The sequence below is a fragment of the Austrofundulus limnaeus genome, unplaced genomic scaffold (assembly GCF_001266775.1).
Source record: "Austrofundulus limnaeus strain Quisiro unplaced genomic scaffold, Austrofundulus_limnaeus-1.0 Scaffold188, whole genome shotgun sequence".
NCBI lineage: Eukaryota > Metazoa > Chordata > Actinopteri > Cyprinodontiformes > Rivulidae > Austrofundulus > Austrofundulus limnaeus.
The window spans coordinates 741,463-767,004 of NW_013952590.1; the positions used below are offsets into that span (position 1 = coordinate 741,463).

General features: G+C 44.8%; 1 protein-coding gene across 1 annotated transcript; it reads left to right on the forward strand.

The window, feature by feature from the left end:
* Positions 1–5,409: 5,409 nt before the first annotated feature.
* On the forward strand, positions 5,410–23,858 carry irs4b (insulin receptor substrate 4b). The gene is made up of 2 exons (XM_014018267.1): positions 5,410–9,876; positions 23,635–23,858. Exons 1-2 carry the CDS (start codon positions 5,775–5,777, stop codon positions 23,637–23,639), a joined length of 4,107 nt encoding a protein of 1,368 aa, XP_013873721.1. The 5' UTR covers positions 5,410–5,774; the 3' UTR covers positions 23,640–23,858.
* The last annotated feature ends 1,684 nt before the right edge of the window (positions 23,859–25,542 follow it).

The window sequence follows — 25,542 nt, forward strand, 5'->3', positions numbered from 1 at the left end:
TGTGTGTGTGTGTGTGTGTGTGTGTGTGTGTGTGTGTGTTTAAACCCCATAAACTGACTGTTAGACTGGCAGCTTACCGCCTTCCTCATTGCACTTGCTGTGTTTAAATTGAAATACTCAGCACACAAAAGACACATTACAGCAATTTTTTTTTCATTTTCTGGCTTGAAAGTTGTGTTTTGTTGACACAAATGAAATACTATTGTATTAAAAAGATTGTAACACATTTTTCAATGCTAACTATTCTAAAATGTTCACATCTTGTCCAGAATTTCATCTTTAAATTGGGATTTAAATATCTTTTTTTTTCCTGGAATGTATGTGAAATGCAAAAATGCTGGYGGCGGTRTAGTTTTTGCCTGTRTCTATCTGGTTTCATTTGCTTRTCTGTTAGCAAATTATCTCATGAACCTGTAGACATATTTTAACAAACCCTCAGAATGTAATACTTTGGCTGTRCACCTACTGCTGATTAACTTTTGGAGTCATACCAATTCAAGATGGCCGTCACAGCTAAATGGCTCTAACTCAGTCAGTTTTACAGAYRCTGATCTACCAAAACTAAGAGTCATTCCCAACATCTACTGGCACCATTTGTGCTTTATGTTGACTTTGTGTTAACCCTGTTAGCAAAATATCTCCTGAACCAGAGGACTGACTTTAGTGAGACATAAAATCACAGCTCATTCACTTTTAAAGTCAATTCAATTCTGATGAATATTTTCTAAAAGATTCATTTGCATCAAGTGGTTCATGAGATATTTTGCTAACAGGCAGCTGGGCTCAACAGCAGGCCAACATGCACAGTTTGTAGCTTTTCAAGTAAATGTTGTGGATGACTCTCGCCTACTACCACGTTAAATCTGAATATYTTTAAAATTGTCTGAGTTGCAKCCATTTTTGAGGCTGAGGTCAYGTCGTGGYGGCCATCKTGAACAGGGTCAACTCCTAAAGTAGATCAGTTGTCAGTGCGTGCTAAAACGTTACTGCCGTCAGCTGCGGGTAATGATAAGCCATAAAAATGTATTAGTTATTATTATTACTCACAAAATAACTGCTTGTTAATGCAAAAAAAACTATATTTTTTGTAATATTTAGTGGAAATTGTTTAAATATGTGAGGATTTTGACAGTTTGTTCGCATTTATTAAGCCGTCTGCTCAAATTTTACTGTCAAAATCAGCTCCTATTTCCTATTTCTGTATATAAATACAGAAATAGGAGTCTGCAACAAAGAGAAGTGTGCTTTTCTTTGTGTTTCCTGTGTGTGTATGTGTGTGTGTGTTTCAGCTTTGTTGACTCGATTCCTTTGTTTCACATACAACAGCAGCATTTAATTTACTGCAAGTCAGAATTCAGACCAGCAGAGGGAGATGTGTCATGGCAGTCGTGTCAATCAGAAGGCTTACTTTAGTTAAAATCCTCTTTTATTTGAAAGAAAAACACAACACAATTAATGATAATTAATGATCTTTTTTCAAGTTTATTTGATATATATTCTTGTTTAAATCCAGTATATGTATTTGATTGATATAAATGTGTGAAYGCACCCACCCACACATCTGATGTTGGCACGTCAACCAAATAAATGTGGTCGCAGATTTGCATCATTCAGGATCGACGGCGGCTGATAATTTTACTGCCATCCAGACGCATGCAAAACATGTTTTTAAAATAAAACCCACCATCAGTGTTTGAATACATGATCACAATTATCATACGACTCTTTATTCCTGAGCCTTTAAATGGTCTCGAGCTGAGGGTCACACCTGTTACCTGCAGGACTGTCCCAGCAGTGGAGCACCACTGAGTCACTGAGAATAAAATGATCCTAATTTCACCTCAGATTATTTCACTTTTCTAACAGCAAAATCAATAGTTTAAACTTGCAGAGGCAGCCAGACTGTTTAAGTGGAGACAGAGACTTGGTAACATGGRTTCATTTGTCCTCAGGAGCACAATTGGCAGGTGAAAGGGTGAAAAGGGTTGGGACAGACAGGTCAGCAGAATCAGACTTCTCTCATGAAGAGCTGTTGACTGGTCTGAAGTCCAGACCCTATGAGGTGTATTGGCCAGAGGCACTATCACATGACGTTTCATGGTAGGAGGGACCAGCTATATTGTTCAGGGTGAGGGCATCTCAGCAGATAGCACTGTTAGCCATTAGAGCTGGATGTGGTAACCATGACATGTTGAATGTAGGTCACCACATCAATGAAACTCAGTTTGCTATTGACAACCACTGTTTTGATTTGACACAAAATGTTTGTCAGTAACTATCAGACAAACACATGTTGCCAAGGAACACATGCTCACAATGAGTGATGTTTCTAAAAGGCAGAAGCTAACCAATGAAAAGTTAATATGTATATAATTCTATGCAGGAATCTAGCCATGATAAATAATTTACATTGACAATCTGCCCCTTCCAATATGGCGTCACACTCATACCACATTGGTCAATCTTCTAAAGTGTGCGTGACGCCTTTTGGTAATATACCCCATTGTCCTTTCCTGTGTTCCCTGACACCCATGTTCCCTTGTATCTAAGTTCCCTGGGATCTATGTTACCTGATATCTATGTTCCCAGGCATCAATGTTCCCTTGTATCTACAGTGTCTGATAAATATGTTCCCAGATATCTATGTTACCTTGTATCTGTTTCCTGGTATATATACTATATACAGTATATACTGTATATTCCCTTATATCTATGTCCCCTTATATCTATGCTCCTTGATATATATGTCCCCAGGTACTGTATCTAAGGTCCGATCCCTGATATATATATGCCCCCAGGTATCTAAGGTCCCTGATATATATGMCCCCAGGTATCTAAGGTCCCTGATATACATATGCCCCCAGGTATCTTAGGTCCCTGATATATATATGCCCCCAGGTATCTAAGGTCCCTGATATATATATGCCCCCAGGTATCTAAGGTCCCTGATATATATGTCCCCAGGTATCTAAGGTCCCTGATATACATATGCCCCCAGGTATCTTAGGTCCCTGATATATATGTCCCCAGGTATCTAAGGTCCCTGATATACTGTATATGTTCCCAGGAATCTATGTCCCCTGGTATTAATGTTCCCTGGCTTCTATGTTCCCTGGTATCTATGCTCTCAAGTATCTATGCCTGGTATCTATGTTCATACAGTCTTTTAAAACGAGAAAAAAATTGAAATACAGTGCAAGCATTGTATAAGGGAACATGGAGATCTGGGGAACATACATATGAACATAAAACAGATCTGATCTGATAGAATGAGTCATTTTTACTTTCTCCTCTCTGTCAATGTGCTCTGGTTTAATTTAAAAGGGCTGAATGTCAGACATTGCTCGCACCCAGAATGCTTTGTAGGGTAACCATCTGTTTGACAATCATTTTTTAAATTATGAAAACGAAACAGCTTAAAGTATTTTACAGATCAAGTAAATGTTTATCAAATTATGTCTAATGTTACAACTAGTCAGAGATCCCTTTAGGATAGAAAAAATGTACTTTGGGACATTTTGCTCCGCATGAGCTCATCTTCATCTCATCAAACATGTTCAAGGAACTATCCACAACAGGTRAGATATTAACTGCTAACATTTCTACAGAACCCAACATAAAAAGATCCTGTTGATGTCTCATCACCCAGTTTAAGAACTACTGATCCAGAGGAAAAGAATAACAACCAACTAATTGATGACAAAAATGGAAAGTACTTGACTTGCGAACCCTTCTAACCCTAACCGATGACAACATTAAGGTCACATCTTACGAATGCTGACGAGTTTATGTGTTCCTGCGTGTGTAAAAAGCACCACTTATAACACCTACTTAAGATAGCTCATGTGACTGACTTAAAATATCAGTTCGGTCATCGAAACAGCCAGCGATCCTCCGTTCATGTTAACCCAACAAGGACGCAAACACACCCCCACATGTGTGTTTTAAATAGGAAGCTGTAACCAATAAACGGTACGGGATCACAGAGTTCAGTCACTCCCTAATGTTATTGTGACATTATGGTGTTTAGGTTTTTTTTTGCCCGTAAATAAGAACAGTTTCAGAGGCGGACAGGTGGTTCAGCGTGTCGTTATTAGAGGTGTGATTCCCATCGGAGCCGGGCCGCCCAACACATGATCCCGCTCATTACGCTGGAAGGTGCTTAGGAGAAAAAGGATCAAGTGAATTGTTGTACGTAAAGTGTAGTAGAAGCCAGGAAAGCCGAGCGTGGCATTCTCAGCGGTGTGAAAGAACACTGATACCTCCCCCGGGTAAGGGAKAGGGGGTAGTCCTCCTCTTTTCTTTTTTTTTTTTACACCACCCAGCCTTGATAGAGGGACTCACATCTCTGCCATCACACATACTGGTGCTCCTCGTCGGGGATCCGATGCCATGTAGCTGCTCTGTAAAAATCAAAACACAAATAATAATGTCACTTCCTGAGAGCAAAGGGCAGTTCAAGTGAGGTTCAAGCACCTGCTTTCTGCAGGCTAATTTGCACTTTAAGTCAAATCTGTTATCTCATGCAATATTGTGAGAAGTCACGCTCTGAGTATGTGATGTGAATGTCTCTAAACTACTACCACCACACCAAATCTTAGCTTAATCTTTTAAAACAGACTGACTTATATTTGTTTTAATAACTAATATTAGTTAACTGTGATGTTCAGCATGTGTGCATTCACTCCAAAAGTTAATCAGTTGTAGCTGTATCTCCAGTGATTAATTTTTGATGGTGTGATTAAAATTTATCCAGTGGTTCACAGGATATTTTGCTAACAGATGAGGCTTTAAGCAAGGCTACTGCACAGTGAGTGCCCGTTTCTTTAAAAGTAGTTTGTAATTTTCCTACAAATCATTCAAATACATTATAAGTGAAACATTTTTTTTTTGTTTTCAGCTTTTTTTTAATTGGTGAAACGACTTTATAAACCTCCCATTAAAAGGCTTACTTAATAAAATTAGTTGGATAAAACCCCCAAAGGCACACACTTTTGTTGCAACTTTTAAAGTAAAATTACACTAGAATGTGGTACCATGAAAATGTTTCATATAATTTGTGGTTATAGTAAAGTTTAGTAATAAAAAAAGGCGAATGCGTAACAAGTTTAACAGACCTCTGAGTTCACAGCGAAGACTCTTAAACTGCTCTGAGATCAGTTTTCATGGTTTGGACATTTTGCTGGATTACCTAACAACAGGCTCCAGATAAGCCTAGAAACGTAAACGCCCTCTGTGCAGACTTTGWTACGCGATTGGTTAGAGCCATTGACGCAGGCAGCGACATCTTTTAGTTATTGGTGTAGCTGCGTGTCATGAAGCGTCAGTCAAAGTGATGAGCCAATGAAATCCAGGATGTTGACTTTCGTCCCGCCCATTCGTTCGTTGACGCAGAGGGTCATGTGTTGTTTGTGCTGTGGCCCGTAGAGATGTGTACAGGAGTAGAAGGGAAGGGGTAGCTAATGGAGCTAACTGGTTCCCCCCTGTTGTAGAAACGCGGCTGAACGTGGTCATGCTTTACACGGTAGGCTTTATTTCATGAAAAAAGGAGCCCTCGCTGGATTACCTTGGCTCGCTGCTAAAAAAAAGGAACAAAGACGTGTTTTTCTGAGACGGAGTAACAAAGCCGGTCTGTGTGTGTGGGGGGATTGCAAATCTGAGCCGCGCGAGTCAACGTTAGCTGGCCTAGCCGGACTCGGGAGCTCGTCTCCCAAAAACAAGAATGGGGTCTAGGATTAGCCTGCTACTAAAGTGACCTTTGATTGTATTCGGCGATGGCTAACTTCACGAACTACCAGGAGGGCAAGGCGGCGATGTTGTTGGCGGAGACTCAACAGAGGGACGTGGGGACGAAACCTGCGGCCACGAACGGAGACGGCTCCGTTGGGGAACCCCCTTCCCCGATAATTAATATCGGCGGCGGAGGAGGAGGAGGAGGAGGCGGCAGCTCTCGTTTCCACCAGTATTTGCCGCCCTCCAGCCGTCTTCACCAACACAACCTCACTCACGACTCGCCAAAGGATCAACAGCAGCATCTCGCCGGGGAGAGCACCGCAGAGTCCCCGAGCAGGAAAGCCGCCGCTTCCTCCGCCTCCCTGAGCCAGGTACACCTCGCCGAGGACCCGGCTGCCTCCTCCAGCAGCAGCAGCAGCAGCAGCCATGTCTACGCGGCTGTGACCGTCGCCAGCAGCACCTCGGACGCCGCCGTCGACGACATTCGGAAGTGTGGCTACTTGAGGAAGCAGAAGCACGGACACAAGAGGTTCTTCGTGCTCCGGGCCGCCAGTCACCTGGGACTGAGCCGCCTGGAGTACTACGACAGCGAGAAGAAGTTCAGGAACAGCCTGCGCTCCGCCTCAGCCGCCGTGGGCGCCGCAGCCGTCGCCCCTTCGCCCCCGAAGAGGGTGATTTATCTCTACCAGTGCTTCACGGTAAACAAGCGAGCGGACTCGAAAAACAAACACCTCATCGCCCTTTACACCAAGGACGAGTATTTTGCCATTGTGGCTGAGAACGAGCAGGAGCAGGAGGACTGGTACGTGGCCATCAGCGAGCTGATGAGCGAGGGGAAACGAGGGCACCTGGATTCAGATGATCTGGATGACGGGTATGGCACTGTCAGTCCTGGTACTGTGTTTAAAGAAGTTTGGCAGGTGAATGTGAAACCAAAAGGACTGGGTCAAACTAAAAACCTGACAGGTGTTTACAGACTCTGCCTCTCTACTAAAACCATTCACCTCGTCAAGCTGAACTCAGAGACCCCCTGTGTCAACCTTCAGCTGATGAATATAAGGCGCTGTGGACATTCGGAGAGCTTTTTCTTCATTGAGGTGGGCCGCTCGTCCTCTATTGGGCCTGGGGAGATCTGGATGCAGGTGGACGATTCGGTCGTGGCCCAGAACATGCACGAGACCATCCTGGAGACGATGAAGGCCCTGAAAGCGTTCGCCGAGTTCCGGCCGAGGAGCAAAAGCCAGTCGTCGGGTTCCAACCCCATGTCGTTCATCACGACGCGGCGCCACCTGGGCAACCTGCCGCCGAGTCAGACGGGGCTGCAGCGGCGGTCGAGGACGGAGTCGGTGGTCGGCACGCCGCCCTCCAGTAAAAGCTCCGGRGCGAGTGGTTACCGCTTCCGGACATCCAGCGAGGGCGAGGGGACGATGAACCGGCCGTTCCGCTCGGCCACAGGAAGCCTGGTCCATCTCAACGCGGCCCGCGCCGCCCACGGCCGTCAGGACGTGGCCGGCGGCAGCGGTTGGAGTGGGGTCGCCGCCACGGGCAACGTCGGCACGAGCACCGGGAGCGGCCGCTACGTCCGGGCCATCCCGGGCTCGGCGTCCACCAGYCACGCCCGCTCCGCCTCCCTTCCCGTTTCCCACTTCCCCTCCGCCACCAGCCCGGTCAGCGTGTCCTCCAGCAGCGGCCACGGCTCCGTCTCGGACACGCTCACGCGCCCGTCCAGCGCCTCGATATGCGGCTCGCCATCCGACGGCGGCTTCAACTCCTCAGATGAGTACGGCTCCAGCCCGGGGGACTTCCGGTACTTCCGGGTGAGGAGCAACACCCCGGACTCGCTGGGCAACACCCCGCCAATCAGAGAGGAGAACGGTCTGAATGACTACATGGCCATGAGCTGGAACCGGGAGGTGTTCGGAACCAGCACGGGCGCCGGAAACACCGGTGGAGGTGACGCGCCCCGCGACGAGAGCACGTCGACTGCAGAGGACGAGCGCTTTTCTTCTTCGTCCTCCCTGAGGAGGAGGACTCACTCGTTCTCCAGGCCCACTGGGGGGGCGACGGGGGGTTCCGGGGTCGCGGTCTACCAGAAGATGACCCAGACGAACTTCTCTCTGGAAGAGGGGTCGGATGTGGTGATGCCGTTTGGCGGCGGGCTGCACCGCGGCGGGCCGTCTTCCTCCTCTTCCTCGCTCCGCTCCGATTACAGCTCCTGCTCCGAGCACAGCCAGCAGAGCCGTCCCTCCACGCTGTCCCGGACCGAGTGCAGCGCCGAGCGCCCCCCGCTCTCCTCCTCCTCGGCCAAGGAAGACAGCGGCTACATGCCCATGATGTGCGGCGTGGCGGCGTCGCCTCGGGACACTCCTCCTGATTACATGCCTATGCAGCCCACCTCGTACCCCTACAACACGTCCCACTCTCCTCAGCTCGGCGCCCACTCAGCCCACCACCACTCTCAATCTTCCACAGACTCTCACGGCTACATGATGATGCTCCCAGGGGGCGGCGGCACCTCTCCCTCCCCAGTGCAGGCGTCTCCGAGCCCCCACAGCGGCCCCGGCGCGGCTGCTTCTATCAGTCGCAGCGACAGTATAGCTGAGAGACCTGAGAACGGAGAATATATGGACATGTCCTACAGCGGCAGCGGGCGCAAGTTCATAAGCGAAGACAGCGGTGAATATTACACCCCTGAGGGAACCCCCAAGTCTTACAGCCCTTATTTCTCCCTGCCTCGCTCCTACAAGGCCCCCACCAGAGAACGTGACGAGAAAGCGGATGGGGAGTACGTTCCTATGAGTTCTCCCGCCAAGCCGGTGTACTCGTCCGTTGCAACGGCTTCAATGTCGATACCGCAGAAGAGAGGCGGAGGAGGCAGCAGCACCTCCACTCCCTCCCACCCTCCTCCCCCGTATGGAGCCCACCACACAACAGCGGCGATGTCCGACAGGCGGATCGTCAGACCCACCCGCCTCCCCTTGGGCAGAAGGAGTTTCCACGGTCCCCTGAAAGCAAGCGAGCCCCCCGCGGGCACCTCCGCTTCGGCGTCGACTACCGACGGCCCCCGCGAAGGCCCCTCCAGCCCAGGAGAGTACATCAACATCGAGTTCGGCGACCACTTCCCACACCAACAGCAGCCTCCCGCCTATCCGCTCTCGGCCCAAGATGTTGCCCACCCCCTGGGGTCCAGTGACCCCCGCTGTTCCCCTCCGCACGCCCAGGACTACATGAGCGTGGAGGTGGGAGCGGAGCAGCAGGATACCGCTGGGTGTCTGGGTAAGAATCAGTCGCCCAGGCCCAGCCTGGTTGCGCCCTGGAACCCACCTAGCTACATCCGCCCTCTTGCCAGTAATCCAGGGGTGCTGGCCCCCCCTGGAGTCCAGCCGGGGGGTCATTGGGGGTCAATGGGAGACGATTACACGGACATGACATTCAACCTCAGCAGAGGTGAGCGGACTCAGACCAGCCCTACAGCCATGCTGCAGCATCTCTGTGTGATAGAGGGACACTATGGTTACCCCCCCGCTGCCCCCTCGTCCATCTCCCCTCCCCTCCCTCCATCCAGCCACCAGCTGGAGCCAAAGGTGGTGCGAGCAGATCCTCAAGGCCGACGGAGACACAGCTCTGAGACCTTCTCCTCCAGCTCCTCCTCTAATTCGACTCCATCRGGAGGAGGACTCGTCCCGTCGTCCTCAGCCACCCACCCCTCGCTGGCTAACTCCGCGGCCCCCAACGGAACAGAGGGACAGACTTCCAGGTGGGCCAGCTCGGCGTCCTTCGACAGCGTTTGGATGTCCGTGGAGGGCGCGGGCGATTCGTCGCCTCGCCCGGCTGAAGCCAGCACAGACTCAAGGACCCCGGCGACCTCCTCCTCCTCCTCCTCCTCCTCCCCATCGTCTTCAGGGTCCGCAGCCAGCAGCAGAATGTGCAGGAACATGTCCGTGGGCTACCAGAACGGCCTCAACTACATCGCTCTGGAGCTGCGGGAGGACGGGAGCGGTCCGGGAGCCACGGCGGCCGGGCCTGGTAGCAGCAACGGGAGCACAGCCGTGGTGGCGGCGGGGATGGCAGCCCTGCCGGAGAACGGAGCCTACGCCAGTATAGACTTCACCAAATCAGATGGAGTCACCACAGCAACCAACGGTGAGTTCCAGCAAGCTCCAGCTGTCAACCTCTTGTCCCTTTAAATTTAAACGGGTCTCAAACACACTAGAGTTTGTGTAATTTGATCGAAATCTGTGAGGAAAAAAGGGTAGAAACGTGTTTTCTTCCTTCACTGTTACAGAAAATAGATCCTGAGTGCCATGTGATATTATTAGTGATCTTTTATGAACTGTCAGAGTCTGTGTTGTGTTTTCTACTTCAAATCGTCTTTCTGATCTCGATGAGCTTCTTTTCCAGCTCTTTAAGCACCCAGCTGCTGCCTCTGAAGGCTTGTTGTTGCAGGAAGTGGCCCAAATATGTGGTTCATCTTGGGTTTGTTTTGTGTGACTGGAAGACAGTTGGACTTCTGAATGAACAGAGGTTTATGTTAGGTCAGCTGTGGCCTGAATCAACCCCCCCTTCAAACAGGCCCTGTGCCCAGCTGTGTGTCTCTGGCTGTTTGTGCACATGCTTCTGTTTTGTTTGTGTCAGCATGTCCGCAGACTGCACTCGTGTGGGTGTTTGTGCGTTTTTTAAACCCTTTTGTCTGCCCTAAGCCGGCCACTTGAGACATTTTTTTAAATTCAAAAAAGCATGTTTATTTATACCAAAACATGAAAAAAATGCAGTGGCTGCAGAACATTTAGTTTAAAGGCAAACTAAATGAAACTTACTGCTGTGCAATTTGCTTTGATTTTGTTTTTAAACAAATCTAATTATTTCAATTAATTTTAAAACTGTTCAAAATCAGTGTAGCAGAGCGTAAAAGTCATAACGGCCATTTTTAAAGCTCAACCTGAAGAACTAGATATTTTGTACGACTGTTAGGGCCACACGAGATATTGTTTAAATATGAGAAAGAAGTTGCAATATTAAGGGAAAAGAGTTGTAATATTACAAGGAAAAATGTCACTCTTGCATGTCAACATCCATTTTCTATTCATGATTTTTATTTTTTCATTTCCTCATATTCTTCACACCTGCTGTGGGCAGCCATGCATGTATCTGTGTGCAGTCCACAACGACTTTTGGGTCACTGTAAAAAATGTTTCCTTCCACATAATGTCACGACTAATCAATGTAGCCATTAACTGCAATGTCCTACTACTTCAGTTTATCATAGAAATCCATAGAGTCGTTTGCACACTCATTTATAAGTCCTGCTACTGATGGATGCTGTGTTAAAAGATTGTCTTTATTTATAAAACAGATACCAAAGTATAACTTCACAAGATGCTCAACATTCTTCATTTTTACGCAGTATGACTGCTTTTTTGTGTAGGAGTTCTCGTATGATTATAACTTTATTCTCGCAATATTTTGACTTTAATCTCGTTATTAAAAAAATAAGTATGTAGTTTAATGCATACTGTATATGTATGTATTTGAGCTGTACTGTAGCTACAGGAAACAAGCAGCGCGTGTCATTGGTAAATTACAGTCTGGTTGTCAACAGTCTGCGTGCTGGACAGTGGAGCTGTCATCTCAGTGAGAATGGCCTCGTGGCCTGGTTTTCCCCCTGCACATGTGGGTTTTGTTTCTCCTACAGACTAAAAACATGTACCTTAAATTAATTTGTAACTCTAGTTGGTCCCTTGGTGTGAGTGGGTGTTTATGTTTATTTGTCCCCGTGGCCCTGTAAATTGTCCAGGGTGTCCCCTATCTTGACTTGAACTGGGGAAAGGGATGGATGGATGTTAACAGCTCTTTTGTTCCGATTTACACGCCCCTAGTGGACTGCTTTAGGTGTGAATAAATGAGCCTGTTGGGTCTGTAAATCAGCTGTTTTTAAGGCCCTGTCCACACAGGATAGTTTTTTTTATGTGTGTGAGAATATACACTCACCGGCCACTTTATTAGGTACACCTGTCCAACTGCTCGTTAACGCTTAATTTCTAATCAGCCAATCACATGGCGGCAACTCAGTGCATTTAGGCATGTAGACATGGTCAAGACAATCTCCTGCAGTTCAAACCGAGCATCAGTATGGGGAAGAAAGGTGATTTGAGTGCCTTTGAACGTGGCATGGTTGTTGGTGCCAGAAGGGCTGGTCTGAGTATTTCAGAAACTGCTGATCTACTGGGATCTTCACGCACAACCATCTCTAGGGTTTACAGAGAATGGTCCGAAAAAGAAAAAACATCCAGTGAGCGGCAGTCCTGTGGGCGGAAATGCCTTGTTGATGCCAGAGGTCAGAGGAGAATGGGCAGACTGGTTCGAGCTGATAGAAAGGCAACAGTGACTCAAATAACCACCCRTTACAACCAAGGTAGGCAGAAGAGCATCTCTGAACACACAACACGTCGAACTTTGAGACAGATGGGCTTCAGCAGCAGAAGACCACACCGGGTGCCACTCCTTTCAGCTAAGAACAGGAAACTGAGGCTACAATTTGCACAAGCTCATCGAAATTGGACAAGAGAAGATTGGAAAAACGTTGCCTAGTCTGATGAGTCTCGATTTCTGCTGCGACATTCGGATGGTAGGGTCAGAATTTGGCGTCAACAACATGAAAGCATGGATCCATCCTGCCTTGTATCAAAGGTTCAGGCTGGTGGTGGTGGTTTCATGGTGTGGGGAATCTTTTCTTGGCACTCTTTGGGCCCCTTGGTACCAATTGAGCATCGTTGCAACGCCACAGCCTACCTGAGTCTTGTTGCTGACCATGTCCATCCCTTTATGACCACAATGTACCCAACATATGATGGCTACTTTCAGCAGGATAATGCGCCATGTCATAAAGCTGGAATCATCTCAGACTGGTTTCTTGAACATGACAATGAGTTCACTGTACTCAAATGGCCTCCACAGTCACCAGATCTCAATCCAAGAGAGCATCTTTGGGATGTGGTGGAACGGGAGATTCGCATCATGGATGTGCAGCCGACAAATCTGCGGCAACTGTGTGATGCCATCATGTCAATATGGACCAAAATCTCTGAGGAATGCTTCCAGCACCTTGTTGAATCTATGCCACGAAGAATTGAGGCAGTTCTGAAGGCAAAAGGGGGTCCAACCCGTTACTAGCGTGGTGTACCTAATAAAGTGGCCGGTGAGTGTATACAATCTTTTTATTTATTTTAGACTGCGGAAACTACATTTTAGAAGCCCCCCCCCCCCCTTATATTTCTGCGTGGACAGTCTAACCACACCTTTTGAAAACAACATCATTGTCCCATTTTCTGCCTTAACCTTTGACCTCAGTTGTGATGGACATAATAATGACAGGTTTTGTGTTTGTGTTGCCAGTTTGTCAAGGACAGCGAAACCTTCATGCACTGTATTAGGAGACAAAGCTCGTGAACAATAACATTACATTAGAGCCGAGCAAAACTCCTAATAAGTATAACATATAATTAAGGCTGAAAAACTTATCACTTCAATAAACTGGCAAAATTAATAGAAGTTTCACTTTGTCATCAGTCCACAAAAAGATAACTTTTCTTGCTCTTGTATTTTCTATCTTCCTCATATTTCTTTCTTCCTTTTTTTGTGTTACAGTTTGGACCACAGACCGTACAGTGTAATAAATACAGTTCAGGGATTTTTATGGTCAGTGAAGTTGATGTATAAGCTTTATGCTCATGCTGACAYGATGACTACAGTGTTTTAGGTCGTTTTTGTGTCTTCCAGCTAATTGAATCATTTCTAAAAACAGTTCTGTATTTATGGGAATATTTTTAAAAACAAAAACAAATAAGATTATTTTAGGAGAAAAACATTCCTCTGTTTACAAAGCCTAAATCTCACCAATGCAGGGTAGCAAGTAGCTGCCCGGGGAGCATTTAGCAGGGGTGTCAAACGCGGGTCCTTGAGGGCCACTATCCTGCATGTTTTCCTTGTTTCTTTGCTTCATCACACCTGATTCAGTGCTTCARTTAACTCCTTAAATTCTCTAGAAGCCTGTTAATCATCCATTCATGCAAATCAGGTGTGTTTGAGCAGTAAAACAAGAAAACATGCAGGACAGCGGCCCTCGAGGACCAGAGTTCAACACCTGTGATTTAGGGGATAGGTGTCTTGCTCAAGGACACCACAACACGTGGGCATGGCGCTGAATTGAACCTGGGAATTTCTGGTCCCAAGTCATTTTTCCTAACGCCCTACAGCCACTCCTGTGTGTGAGAATCTGATCCTACCTTTAGCTTTCCTCCCCAGAGCTCTTACTACTGTCTGNCTGCAGGAGATTGTCTTGACCATGTCTACATGCCTAAATGCACTGAGTTGCCGCCATGTGATTGGCTGATTAGAAATGAAGTGTTAACGAGCAGTTGGACAGGTGTACCTAATAAAGTGGCCGGTGAGTGTAGCTGTGCATTATAAATGCAATATGTAAAATAGTGATTATTTACTAAATAAAAGACTTGCCAGTTTTTAAGTACATTAATAAAACATTGAATGTTCTGTTGAACTAATTGGTTTTAAAATGTCTACAGCAACAGTGAGGTCAGTGGTCAGGTCAGTGGCTGTGAGGCGGTAAAGGGTGAAACAGCATGCGAGGCCAGGTTATCCCGCAGGAAGTTAGCAGGCGGGGTGGGAGGGGTAAGATGTGCCAGAAGATGTTACAAGGCTGTCCTTTGCCTCTCGTTCCCTCCTCTACGGTACAGCCCTTCTATATTTACAGGTCTATTTCCAGACCGACATAAATTTATGGGCTGGTCTGAAGCATGTGCTTCGCGTAACAAGACCCCCCTCCCCTCTTTAACTGTGTGTGTGTGTGTGTGTGTGTGTGTGTGTGTGTGTGTGTGTGTGTGTGTGTTTTGCATGCAACAGTCTTTCTGCCTTTTAAATAGCCTGATACGTTAGCGGACAGATGTTAGAGTTATTAACTATTAGACTTGCACACAAAGCAATTTTGAGTTTAGGCAATCATTCTGACTGTCAGGGGGAATTATTTGTGGCTATATGAATTCAGACATATGGTTCATTCGCACAACAAAACCACGTACACTCTCAATGACTGTCATTTTTGTAGCAGCGGCTCACCACAGTCTTCTCCCACCTGCCCGGGTCTCTAGTGTGTAAAATCTCACTAAAATAAACGGTAATGTGTTCTGAGTGGTGCTGTTATCCTACAGACGTGCAACTCATGTGAGCGACCAAACTCCTGATCTTTAAAGGAGGAGGCAGCGCTGCCGAAGGAGTGCGTGTTACTAAAATTAAACAATATTAGTGCTATAAAAAAAGACAATTATTTATGTGCGTGTCTCTGTTTGACTTCACCCAAAGTTATGAAGTTTTCTCTGTGAGAGTCAGCTTCTGGTGGTTTTAGTTTATCATAAATATCTGCTAAATGAAATTCTACCAGGTGTTTTAATGACAACGAGGTGTTGAGTTTGTTTAAATGTGTTGAACTTGATAATATTTAGAACCATGCTGAGAAGTAACTGTATTGATGCATGTAATTCAATAAATCTGAACAATGAATAGTATTAAATGAAATCCTGAGACATCTGACAGTCTGGTAAACTATAACAATAATACGCCGGAGACATACAGTATATCTTTCTGTCCAGCAGTTTTAAACAAAATACAGTCAATGTCTTTCAAGGAGAGTGTTATCTGATAAACAAAGGAAAGAAAAAACAGTTTTTAACCCTTCAATGTTAGTGACGTGTGCTGAAGTTCATATCATATTGACATCAGTCAATTCATAATATGCAAATGACTTTACAAGTACTAGTCTTTTTTGTTATAAAATATACTGTATGTTGTGGATTTGAGTACTCACTATTCTATCCCTAAGAGACAAACTGGTTTTTGTAGAAAACATGTAGGAGTTTGTTTCTGAAACTCCTCATTCTGCATTTTTAAAAGGCCTCACCTCGCTCACACTGCATCCTGTTGCAGATAAACATGTTCCACTGGCTCCTGGCTCCCATGATGCCTTTTTTTGTKGTCTGTTGTCCCAGCTGTGTGAATGGGTTTTGGGAGCAGAGCAGCAGAATGTGACAGGCTGGGGGGCAGGGAGGGCAGGAGGCGGCGGGTGGTGGGGTCCAGCCACCTGCATGTGTTGCAAGAACACAACAAGCTCTTGGCTAATGCAGGTGTTTGGGGAACGCTGCTTTTATAACCCGATTCAGCGGTAAGTGTGTATGTGTGTGTGTGTGTGTGTGTGTTTGCATGTTTTAAGCGAGGTCATTTCGGGTCAGGCTGGCCCGGGCACTGAAAGCTCTGTTTAGATCAAAGTCCACATTCGGACTGCAGAGAAGCCCGGAGACTTTTTCTCAGCTTCTCTCTGGTTTCCTCACACACTGCCACATTCAGAGTCCGCTTGTTTTTATTGTCACGGCTATAATTAGGCCCAGCTTGTTACTCGCTGTGTAAATATGTAAAGATCGTAAATTTTAGCAAAACGGACACTTGAGGACACAACTAAACTCTCGACCACTGCCCGTGGGCCGGCTGCAGCGTTTTACTGAAACCATGTCTCAAATGTACAGAAAACTGTCTCTATTTATAGTTTGATCCAAAACCTAAAGAACACGAACACACACACACACACACACACACACACACACACACACACACACACACACACACACACCTGCTCATGAAGTCTGAAAAGTCCTGTGAGCTAACTTAAGGTGTTAACGGTGCGTGTTCTGCGTCTGCATGTAGATGTGTTTGTTTGCACTGAGTCATGGCAGGCAGGCSTTTGATGTGGCGCTGTAATTGCAGCGGCGGCATGTTAAGGCACACCGTGGTGCCGGGAGGAAACGCATCATCATCATTCAGGAATGCACTTCCTCTCAGCTGCAGCGCCGAACTCAGAGGCACACCTGGATTCTTAACCCGGGGGGAGTCAGAGAGTGTGGGAGGGGAGGTGGGGGGGCTGTGTTTTTATCCAGCTGCCAAGGAGGTTTCTGTGTGAACCTGTGAATCGGTGAAAAGAAAACACAAGCGGGGTGTCTTTGTGTACGCTCGGGTTTGGGAAATGAACACGCCCTGAGAAGCGGTTATTAAAACTGAAGGAGTGTGTGTCCCTCGAGTTTTAAACTAAGATGATCTTAGATTGTCAAGCTGTAGCCATTTTAGCCGACCTTTATAAGTGACGTCACGTGCAATCTTGTGCGAGATGTGTTTTTGTGCTTTTAGAGTTCATGAACAGACTTCTAGCTTAAAGTGCCTGTGACATCATTTTTTTGTAATAAACATGAATGCATCTCTGGAAAGAGAGCATTGATAAAATATTGCAAAACAAATTTCACACCACTGAGATGAACAGTTGTTGAGATATGCATGTGAAGAAACAGGAAGTGATGTCAAAGGGGAATGTCTGCACGCAACAACGTTTTGTTACAACAGCTAACAACAGAGACTGTGGAGAAGAATCTGATGTTTCTTTAAATTATTTTGAGTTTCTGTCAAAGAGAGATGAAGAAGCATTAAAGTTTATAAATATTGTTTTAATAAACAAAGACCAGAGAGTTAATTTTATTAAAGAGTTTGCCTTTGATGTCACTTCCTGTTCACTTTGACTGAGCTAGGGCTGGGCGGTATGACCTCAAATTCATATCACGGTATAAATTGGATCCCTTCACGGTAATGGTATATATCGCAGTAGAAAATGATCATAAAGCAAAGATAATGTAATTTTAGAGCATTTTTTAGCAGAAAACTGTAATCATAATCAAACCCAGCATTTTTGCTGTAGTGCAAATGAACATAACAGAAACACAGAAGAATGTTTTATATATATTGTAAAAGTGTTTCAACAGCAAACAAAAACATTTCTCAAGTTTTCAACAATATCAAAATAAAGTGGATGTTATAACCAGTACTTAAAGTAAAATTAGTCATTTAGACATAAAAAATTCAATGTTGCCTAAAATGTTATAATGTGACAGGTCCTTAAGGGGTTTAAGCTGCACATAGTCCTGTCATAAAACAATTTCAGAGAACTGGAATGTAAGTGTGGTGAAGCCAAATAAATGTAATATCTGCCTGCCATACAATGAGCTTCTGCCTGCTGAACCTATCGACTGCTGCTCTGCTGCGCTCTCATCTTCATCATCAGAGCAGAAGCTGTATGACTGAACAAACGTCCACATCTTTTTTTATCATCTCTGTGGGTAACAATAATTAAAAAAAACAAGTTTTTTTTCTCCGACAACTTGGATGTGAAAAAAACTACGGTTGTTAAAGCTTCGCTCTGCACGACATGCAGCGAGAGGGAGGGAGGAAATGATCCTGCGACACAATGTAACTTTTCTACAGCGACGGGGGGAATTTTGAGCATTTATTCTCTCTATACGCGTTTTAAAACACTAATTTCTTAATTATATTTTAAACTCCTGCTCAGTTGTCTCTGCACTCACATCCATGCTGACACAGGTGCGATGACGTAACTGACGACAGGACGGTAGAGGGTCAATTTCTACCGTAGGCCAACTTCATACCATTTCTACCGTCTAACACATATACCGCACAGCCCTAGGCTGAGCCAAATGTTTCACTTTGGCTCAGCCAACACTAACGCTGGCACTGAGCGTCAACCAAATGTAAACATACGGCAAACCGAATATATANCACACACACACACACACACACACACACACACACACACACACACACACACACACACACACACACATATTTGCAAAATGTTGAAACTCTTCAGTTTGTTAAACAAATGATCAAACCCAGTAATGGGTAAAAATGACAAATATTTCCAGAAGCAAGTAACTTTGTTGAATTATTTTTCCAGAAATAACTCCAACTTGTGTATTTAGATTTAGATGAATTGTTTTTAAATGTAATAAAGTAAATATTAGTTTTAAAATTTATTTTTGTACTGCTTTTGTTTTCACTGCAACTGCAGCTGCATCCGAATGAACCACAAGACCTGCAGAACAACGAGGTTTGGCAAAAAATGTCTTCACTCATACAGCACGGTGATGGAGGTGGTGATGGTTTGGCCTTGTTTTGCAGCTACAAGACCTGGATACCTTGTAGTCACTTCTCTGAAGACCACAGTATTCTAGATTGATTCTAATGTAGGCCATCTGTCCAACATCTAAAGCTGGTACCAAACTGGGTCGTTGTGCAATGTGAGTTCAAACAGCAACAAATCAGCTGAGAGAAAAGAATCAAGTTGTTGCAATGGTCCAGTCTAGCTCCAGACTGCAGTCTCAGTGAAATTATGTGGCGGGACCTTTTAGAGAGCTGTGCAGCGTTAAATGTCTCCAAATCTCATTGAGCTAAACTTTGTACAGTAAAAGTCCCTGACCTCGGTCCTCATCATGGCCCCAATGTGTTACGTTTTTTTTTTTGTTCTTGTTTACTCGCTTCATCAAGTTAGCAGAAATCAGTCGATGACTCATTTCTTTCAGTCAGATGTGTTGAAGCAGGAAAACATCTAAAATGTGTAAGACAGTGGGTCATCCAGTTTGGGGGCCTCTGCTGCACAGAATAATAATCTAAAATTTACAATCTGTTGCATTTATTCAATCATTTAAGGTTTACTTTAATTCATTGTAGAACCTGATTAAGACCGGATCATTATCTTGTTCTGATACATAAAACACTTGAATTGTTCACCATCAGGGGTCGACGTAAGGTCTTTTAGGTTGTCTGAGACTACCTATTTTTTAGGGCTGCACCTAAGGATAATTTCAACAATTTATTTATTTTTTTAAATTGATTAGTTGAGGAGCTGAATGATAAAGTTCTACTCAAGCATCTCCTGTAGCTGTCAAACTKGCGGACTGAGAACATAGTAAATACGAAACAATATGCTTATTAAATTACATTTTTCTTGAGCTTTTTGACAATTTTTGTTAAGGGCAACGAAAGATTTGGTGGACAACCCGATTTTGTCAACATGGAAAATTTCCTTATGTCTACCCCTGCCTGTGACTGTATAGGTTGCTTCACTTTGTGCTGTACCTGAAAATGAATGTCCAAGCACAAAAGTGAACAGAACACAGATGCTACCACTGCGAGCTAACATCTTAAAGCGAACAATAGAGACGCAGGATGTTGTTCCCAGCGCCAGCTAGTGGTGGGGTTGAAGCTGGCTCGTAACCCGAAGTTTTAGCTCTCAACTCAAGAGACGGCTCAGATTTTGAAAACCTTGTTAGTCGGGACACTCATGTCAACTGTCACTGTATCAGCAGGTGTAGTCATTTTTGGCATCAGTGTTTACAGAAATGTTGACATGCTCTTTTTGCTCATGTTGTCTCAGTTGGCCTCTTATCTGTCAGACTGATGTACGTTCCTTTAAAATTAGTTTACCCACTTTGTTTACAGTCCATACAAGCTGTACTCTTCCTCCTTTGTAGTCTCGTACACGTCCTCATCTCTTTCTATCACTCCATTCATTCGTCCTCGCGGTTAGCAAACAGCGGAGCAGCATTCCAGCAGTGCCCCCCTGTCAAAGCATCTGTATTGTGGCGTGGCGCTCACATTGTTGTGTCAGACAAAGCTTTGCTCTCAGTGGAAGAATGCAGCTGGACGGCAGCCATGGCACGGGTCATTCAGGACCTCTGGGCTCACCGCAGCAGCTGACCTGACGGCCCGAGTTCAGCCTTGATCGCTGTCCAGGAAGCAAACTTTGTTTTTGGTGTGTGCGTGCGTGCGTGCGTGCTTGCGCGTGCGTGCGTGCGTGTGTGTGTGTGTGTGTGTGTGTGTGTGTCAGCTGCTGGCAAGTAGAATCCAAAGTTCAGCTGCTCTACACTCACTTATTTAACAAAGTCTGTCTTTTAGGAATCTGAGTTTTTAGGAACCTTATGATTTGATTCAGTTGTGATTCAGAGCCTGAGATGAGTTGATTTGGGTTGACTCCAAAAGTTAATCTGTTGTTAATGTAGTAATCTGTTCTGTGTTTATACAATATTTAGCTAACTACATACTCAGAAAGTGATGGTTAGTTTTCTTACGTTTCATTTTTGGTTCTGTGAACACACAGTTGATGGGACTTGTTGACCTTAAACATCTGAATAATCTGAGCAACGTTAACGTGCGTGTCAATAGTTTTACTTGTAAGCTCCTGAGAAAACTCTCCTTCAGGCTGAGATATACTCACACTTTGGTCCGCACACTCGAGCATGCGGAGTGCGCGCGCACCTGAGCCGTGCGGCTTCTGCGTTTATAGTTTCGCYGCTGTGTTTATAGTTGGCGCGCGGCAAAGTGCTGTTCTTTTACTGACCAGCAGGTGGCAGTACACTTTAAACCTGTGCATAGGTTTTAAGAAATGGGTATAGAAGAAGAAAAACGGGCATAGAAGAAGAAATGTATGACGTCACACAACTTCATTTTATTTCTATTTTATTCTTTTTTGTTTTGTTTTGTTTTTGTTTTTGCTAAGTGTGCAGTTATCTGCCACATTTGCCCTTGATGCCTCCTGTTTTGGCCGTGTACCTTTAATTTTTAAGTCTATTTTGGAGTGTAAATGATGTTAAATAAAATGAAACTACATTGAAATATCCCCTGCAACTTTCCTTCTCAGTTTTGTTTGCATATTGTCTTATTCTCAAGTCATCAACAGTTTCACTCTATAAAATTAGGTATGAAACAGACTTTTTTATAAGTGTAAGAAGAACATTCGCTGTTATTTTTTGGAAACCTCAAATGGTATTGTAAAAATAATTTAAAATAAAGTTTTTTATTAGTACTGATCAAAAGAGTAATTCTAAGACATTCTTTAGGTTTAATTTTTCGAATAAGTAAATTCGCTTAATACTTTACTAGAACATGCAATCCATTCTTCCAAGCCTTCATCTTTCTGCATCGCTTCAGTGATCTCCTTCCAAACACTCTGTGCCATTTGAACGTCTTTATGATCTCTCATAGAGGGATCATATAAATGTTAGTACATCCGGATACGTTCAGTAAGAGCAGCTTTGCGTCTTTCGTCAACAGCGCGCACTAGCCTTTGCGGAGTTTCAAAAAATCGAAGATGCACGAGGGTTGGGCAATATTGGCACAAAAAGTTAATCACGATTACTTATGGTATGTAGCTGATAACGRTTAATTTGACGATTAATCCTCTGGAGTCTCTGGACACCCTTATGTCCTAGTCAAATGACCAATTTAGTGGGAAAGATTTGCTCTTTGTAAAAATCTGTTCCAAATTGTGTCAAAATTACAGWCTTCATTACATCAATTTTTTAATTGTGTTGAAAGATGAATAAATTACAGAACCTTTTTTTAAGGTTCGTTATATTTGAAGCAGAGAGGAGCACCAAGCAGACCACCAGGTGGCATTATTGGTATTAATCATCAAGTGCCAAAAATTAATCGATTAATTTTTTTCTGACGATTAATTGCGCACGATACGAGTATGTCCAACCCTAGTGCACGACGCGCCAAAACGGCGCGCGAGGCCAACGTGCAGGGGCGGGGACAGCTCTATTGTGTCGCTTTTGGCGCGCGCACCCTCATGCCCCCTACACGATGCGTCGAGTATAAATCTAGCTTTAGTTTTCTGTGGTCCATGTTCAGAGTGTTACACGTCATGATGCCAAACAGCACTGTGACTACATTTCACCCTTTAAAGGGATCCCTGATTAGTTGTAACATTAGACTTTATTTGATAAACATATACTCTAACTGTAAAATAAAGTCTGTAAAAATACTGTAGGATGTTCAGTTTTTGTAATTTTTAAAAGTTTAAAAATAAATTAGACTGATGGGGTCATTTTAACATTAGCCCCGATGCTATCACCATATATATATGTATTAGCTCAGGGCTACACATTCTCCTCTCGTCACTGAGGTCCTTCATCCACATGACAGAGAGGGGAACACAAAATGACTCAGCTGCAACTGAAAATATGGATGGAAGACCTCAGTTTAGCTTGTTTGTTGCGCTAGCGCCGAGCTAATACATATAAGGCAATATAGCGTGAGGGCTAGCGTGAAGGCTAACAGGCTAATCTGAGGTTCTTCTTCCATGAAGCAGCTCTGTTGTCCTCCATCTATATTTTCAGTTACAGGCTGCGTCATTTCTACCTTCTCCTCTCTGTCAACGCTCTCTGGTTTCATTTAAAAGAGTCGATCATCAGATATTGTCCAAGATTAACCTTCAGGGTGGATATAGCTCSCTAGCAGCCTCGCACAGATGACCTAGTTGATGTCATCTTGGTCATTGGTGGTGTGCTGGGGTGGTCATAGATGTGGCTTCTCTGCGGCGGGGTGCTGGCCGGGCGTACTGGTGCGGCCCAGGTCGGGCCTTGGCTATCTGCTCCTCTCCACCTCAGAATGATTGGGTCTACCTCCTGGGTTTGGGTGTGTGCTGCCTCCAATAGGGGGTGGGTRCATGTCCTGGACCTGTGGGTTATAGAGTGTGTATCGGGGGTATGAGTGGAATGTGGCGTCCTTGTATGTCTTTGATTGAGTCGGGGTGAGGATGAGGGTGGGATGGTGCGATTGTGTATGTTTGGGTATTTGTCAGGCTGCGGTCTGGGCTGCCCCTACTGCTGGTTTATCTGGGGGCCCGCTGCTACTCGGACCCCCGGTGGGGTGTGCGGCTGGCCGCCGGCGTGCTGTGGGTTCCTGGGGTCTGGGGCTGGGCGCTGGGGTGTGTGCCAGCCTGGCCTGGTGACTGCCTGCTGGGGCTCGGGACCTGCTCCCACTTTGCTCTAGGTTCTCCATTATAGGAAGAGTTTATTCTTGCTGTGCTCTCCCTAACTTAATCTATCCTTTTCTTTTTTAACATATGTTCAGGCTGTTGCATTAAAACACATTCAGATTTTGTTTTGGACATCTTAGTGTCATAAATCCTAAATGAAATTCTTCCTTTGTGTTTTTCAGATTGAGCGACAGAGGTCCAGCGTTGTGCCTCCAACTCCTCTTCCTCCTCATCGCTCTCTTCTTGGGGTACTTGACTCTGCTGGTGACCTTTGGCCCCTCCCCCCCTTCTCTGCCCTGTGACCTTTAACCTTCAGCCACACTGAGAAGCTGCTCTCCTCTGGTTGCAAATGACTGAAAACACTTGTTTGTTTTTGTTTATTTTCATTGTTAAATGTTTTATTTTTTGGCTGTGTGTTTTTATGCATATCTGGTCCTGTTAATCATTTCCCCTCTCCTCCTCTTCCTCCACCTCCCTCACATGATGGATGCTGCTCCCCCTCCTCAGTTTACCACATTTATCCATCAGGCAGCACTCTGTGTGCTTGAATCGAGGGGTGTCAACACAAGCACAGGTGTTTTTTTTTATTATTATTATTATTTTCTCCATGCCGTATGAAAAAAGGGAAGAAAAAACAGGCATTAAGGTACAGTTTTAGAAGCTCACACGCCAATTTGTGCTTGAACTCATCACTTTCCTCGTTTATTACTCAAACCTTGTGCATAATTCATTATTGGAAAGAGAAAATCTTCATGTGTATTTTTTTAAAACTTCTTTTTATTTTTCATGCATTTCTAACGGTACAACCTTTTTAGCCGGGTCCATCCCAGCTTCAGAGTGACGTTGCACAGGTGACATTTTCACTTTACCGTATTACACGGTGTCGATGCACCAGCGACACATCATCGCTGTCCGCTGCCTCAGCAGGCCCGCTCCACGTACGAGTCGCTCAGCCGTGGCGCCGCGCCCGCCTTCATGTATTAACTCAAGACTACAGAGCTCATTTTCTATTTATTTGATTTACTGCACGTTATTTATTTGATACTACAGGTACAAACGGTCCGGTACATTTCCTTGTTTGCTTTGCTGACTGATGGTACTCAGCRGGGTGGGAAAATGAAGCCAAACTGCCACTTTTTAGTTCTCTGGAACKTTTTCGTCTGTTTCACTTGTGAGATCCAGACCAGTCTTAATTATGGAGTTACCTGTCCAGGAGTAGTTCAGACATGTTGAAGTGGGGTTCTGTGTAAACCTTCTGAACAGTTCTCATCTTACCTGCTGTAGATGGCTTTTTGGATGACCTCGGTTTGGATAAACCATTTGATTCTAGGGTTGGGCATAATCGTATCGTGTACAATTAATCGCCWGAAAAACACTAATCGATTATTTTTTGGCRCTTGAMGATYAAWACGACTAATGCCAGCAGGCAGACTGACTGRAGATTCAGTCATCTCGCTGCTCCTCTCCACTTCAAATATGACAAACATTAAAAAAAACTTCTGTAATGTATTTATCTATCAACACAATTAAAAACTAGATGTATAGCCTGAAGTCTGTAATTTTGACACAATTTGGAACAGATTTTTATGAAGAGCAAATCTTTCCCACTAAATTGGTCATGTGACCAGGACATAAGGATGTCCTGGGACTCCAGGGCATTAATCGTAAATTAATCGTTATCTGCTAAACACCACAATTAATCGTGATTTATTTTTTGCCAATATTGCCCCAGTTTCAAAAACATGAACATAAACCTTTACACTGCAGTCAGTTTTGCAGTTATTTTACAAACGGCAGCAGCTAGCTGTAGCTCTTACTGAACATCCTGGGTCACTTCATGCAGAAATATTGTGGCTTTTCTGTCAAAATAACCACGTTAATTTAAAAAAATTGAAATATATATACACATTAGGGGTGCAACAATACATGTACCCGTATCAAACCGTTCAATACAGAGCTTTAGGTTCAATACACACTTGGATCGAACAATACAGATACTTTAAATTTATCAGCTTGTCTTCTGAAGACGCTCTGTGTTGAAGGATCAGTGGATCTGTGTTCGACTACTCCACCTAGGCTGCATTTTTGAG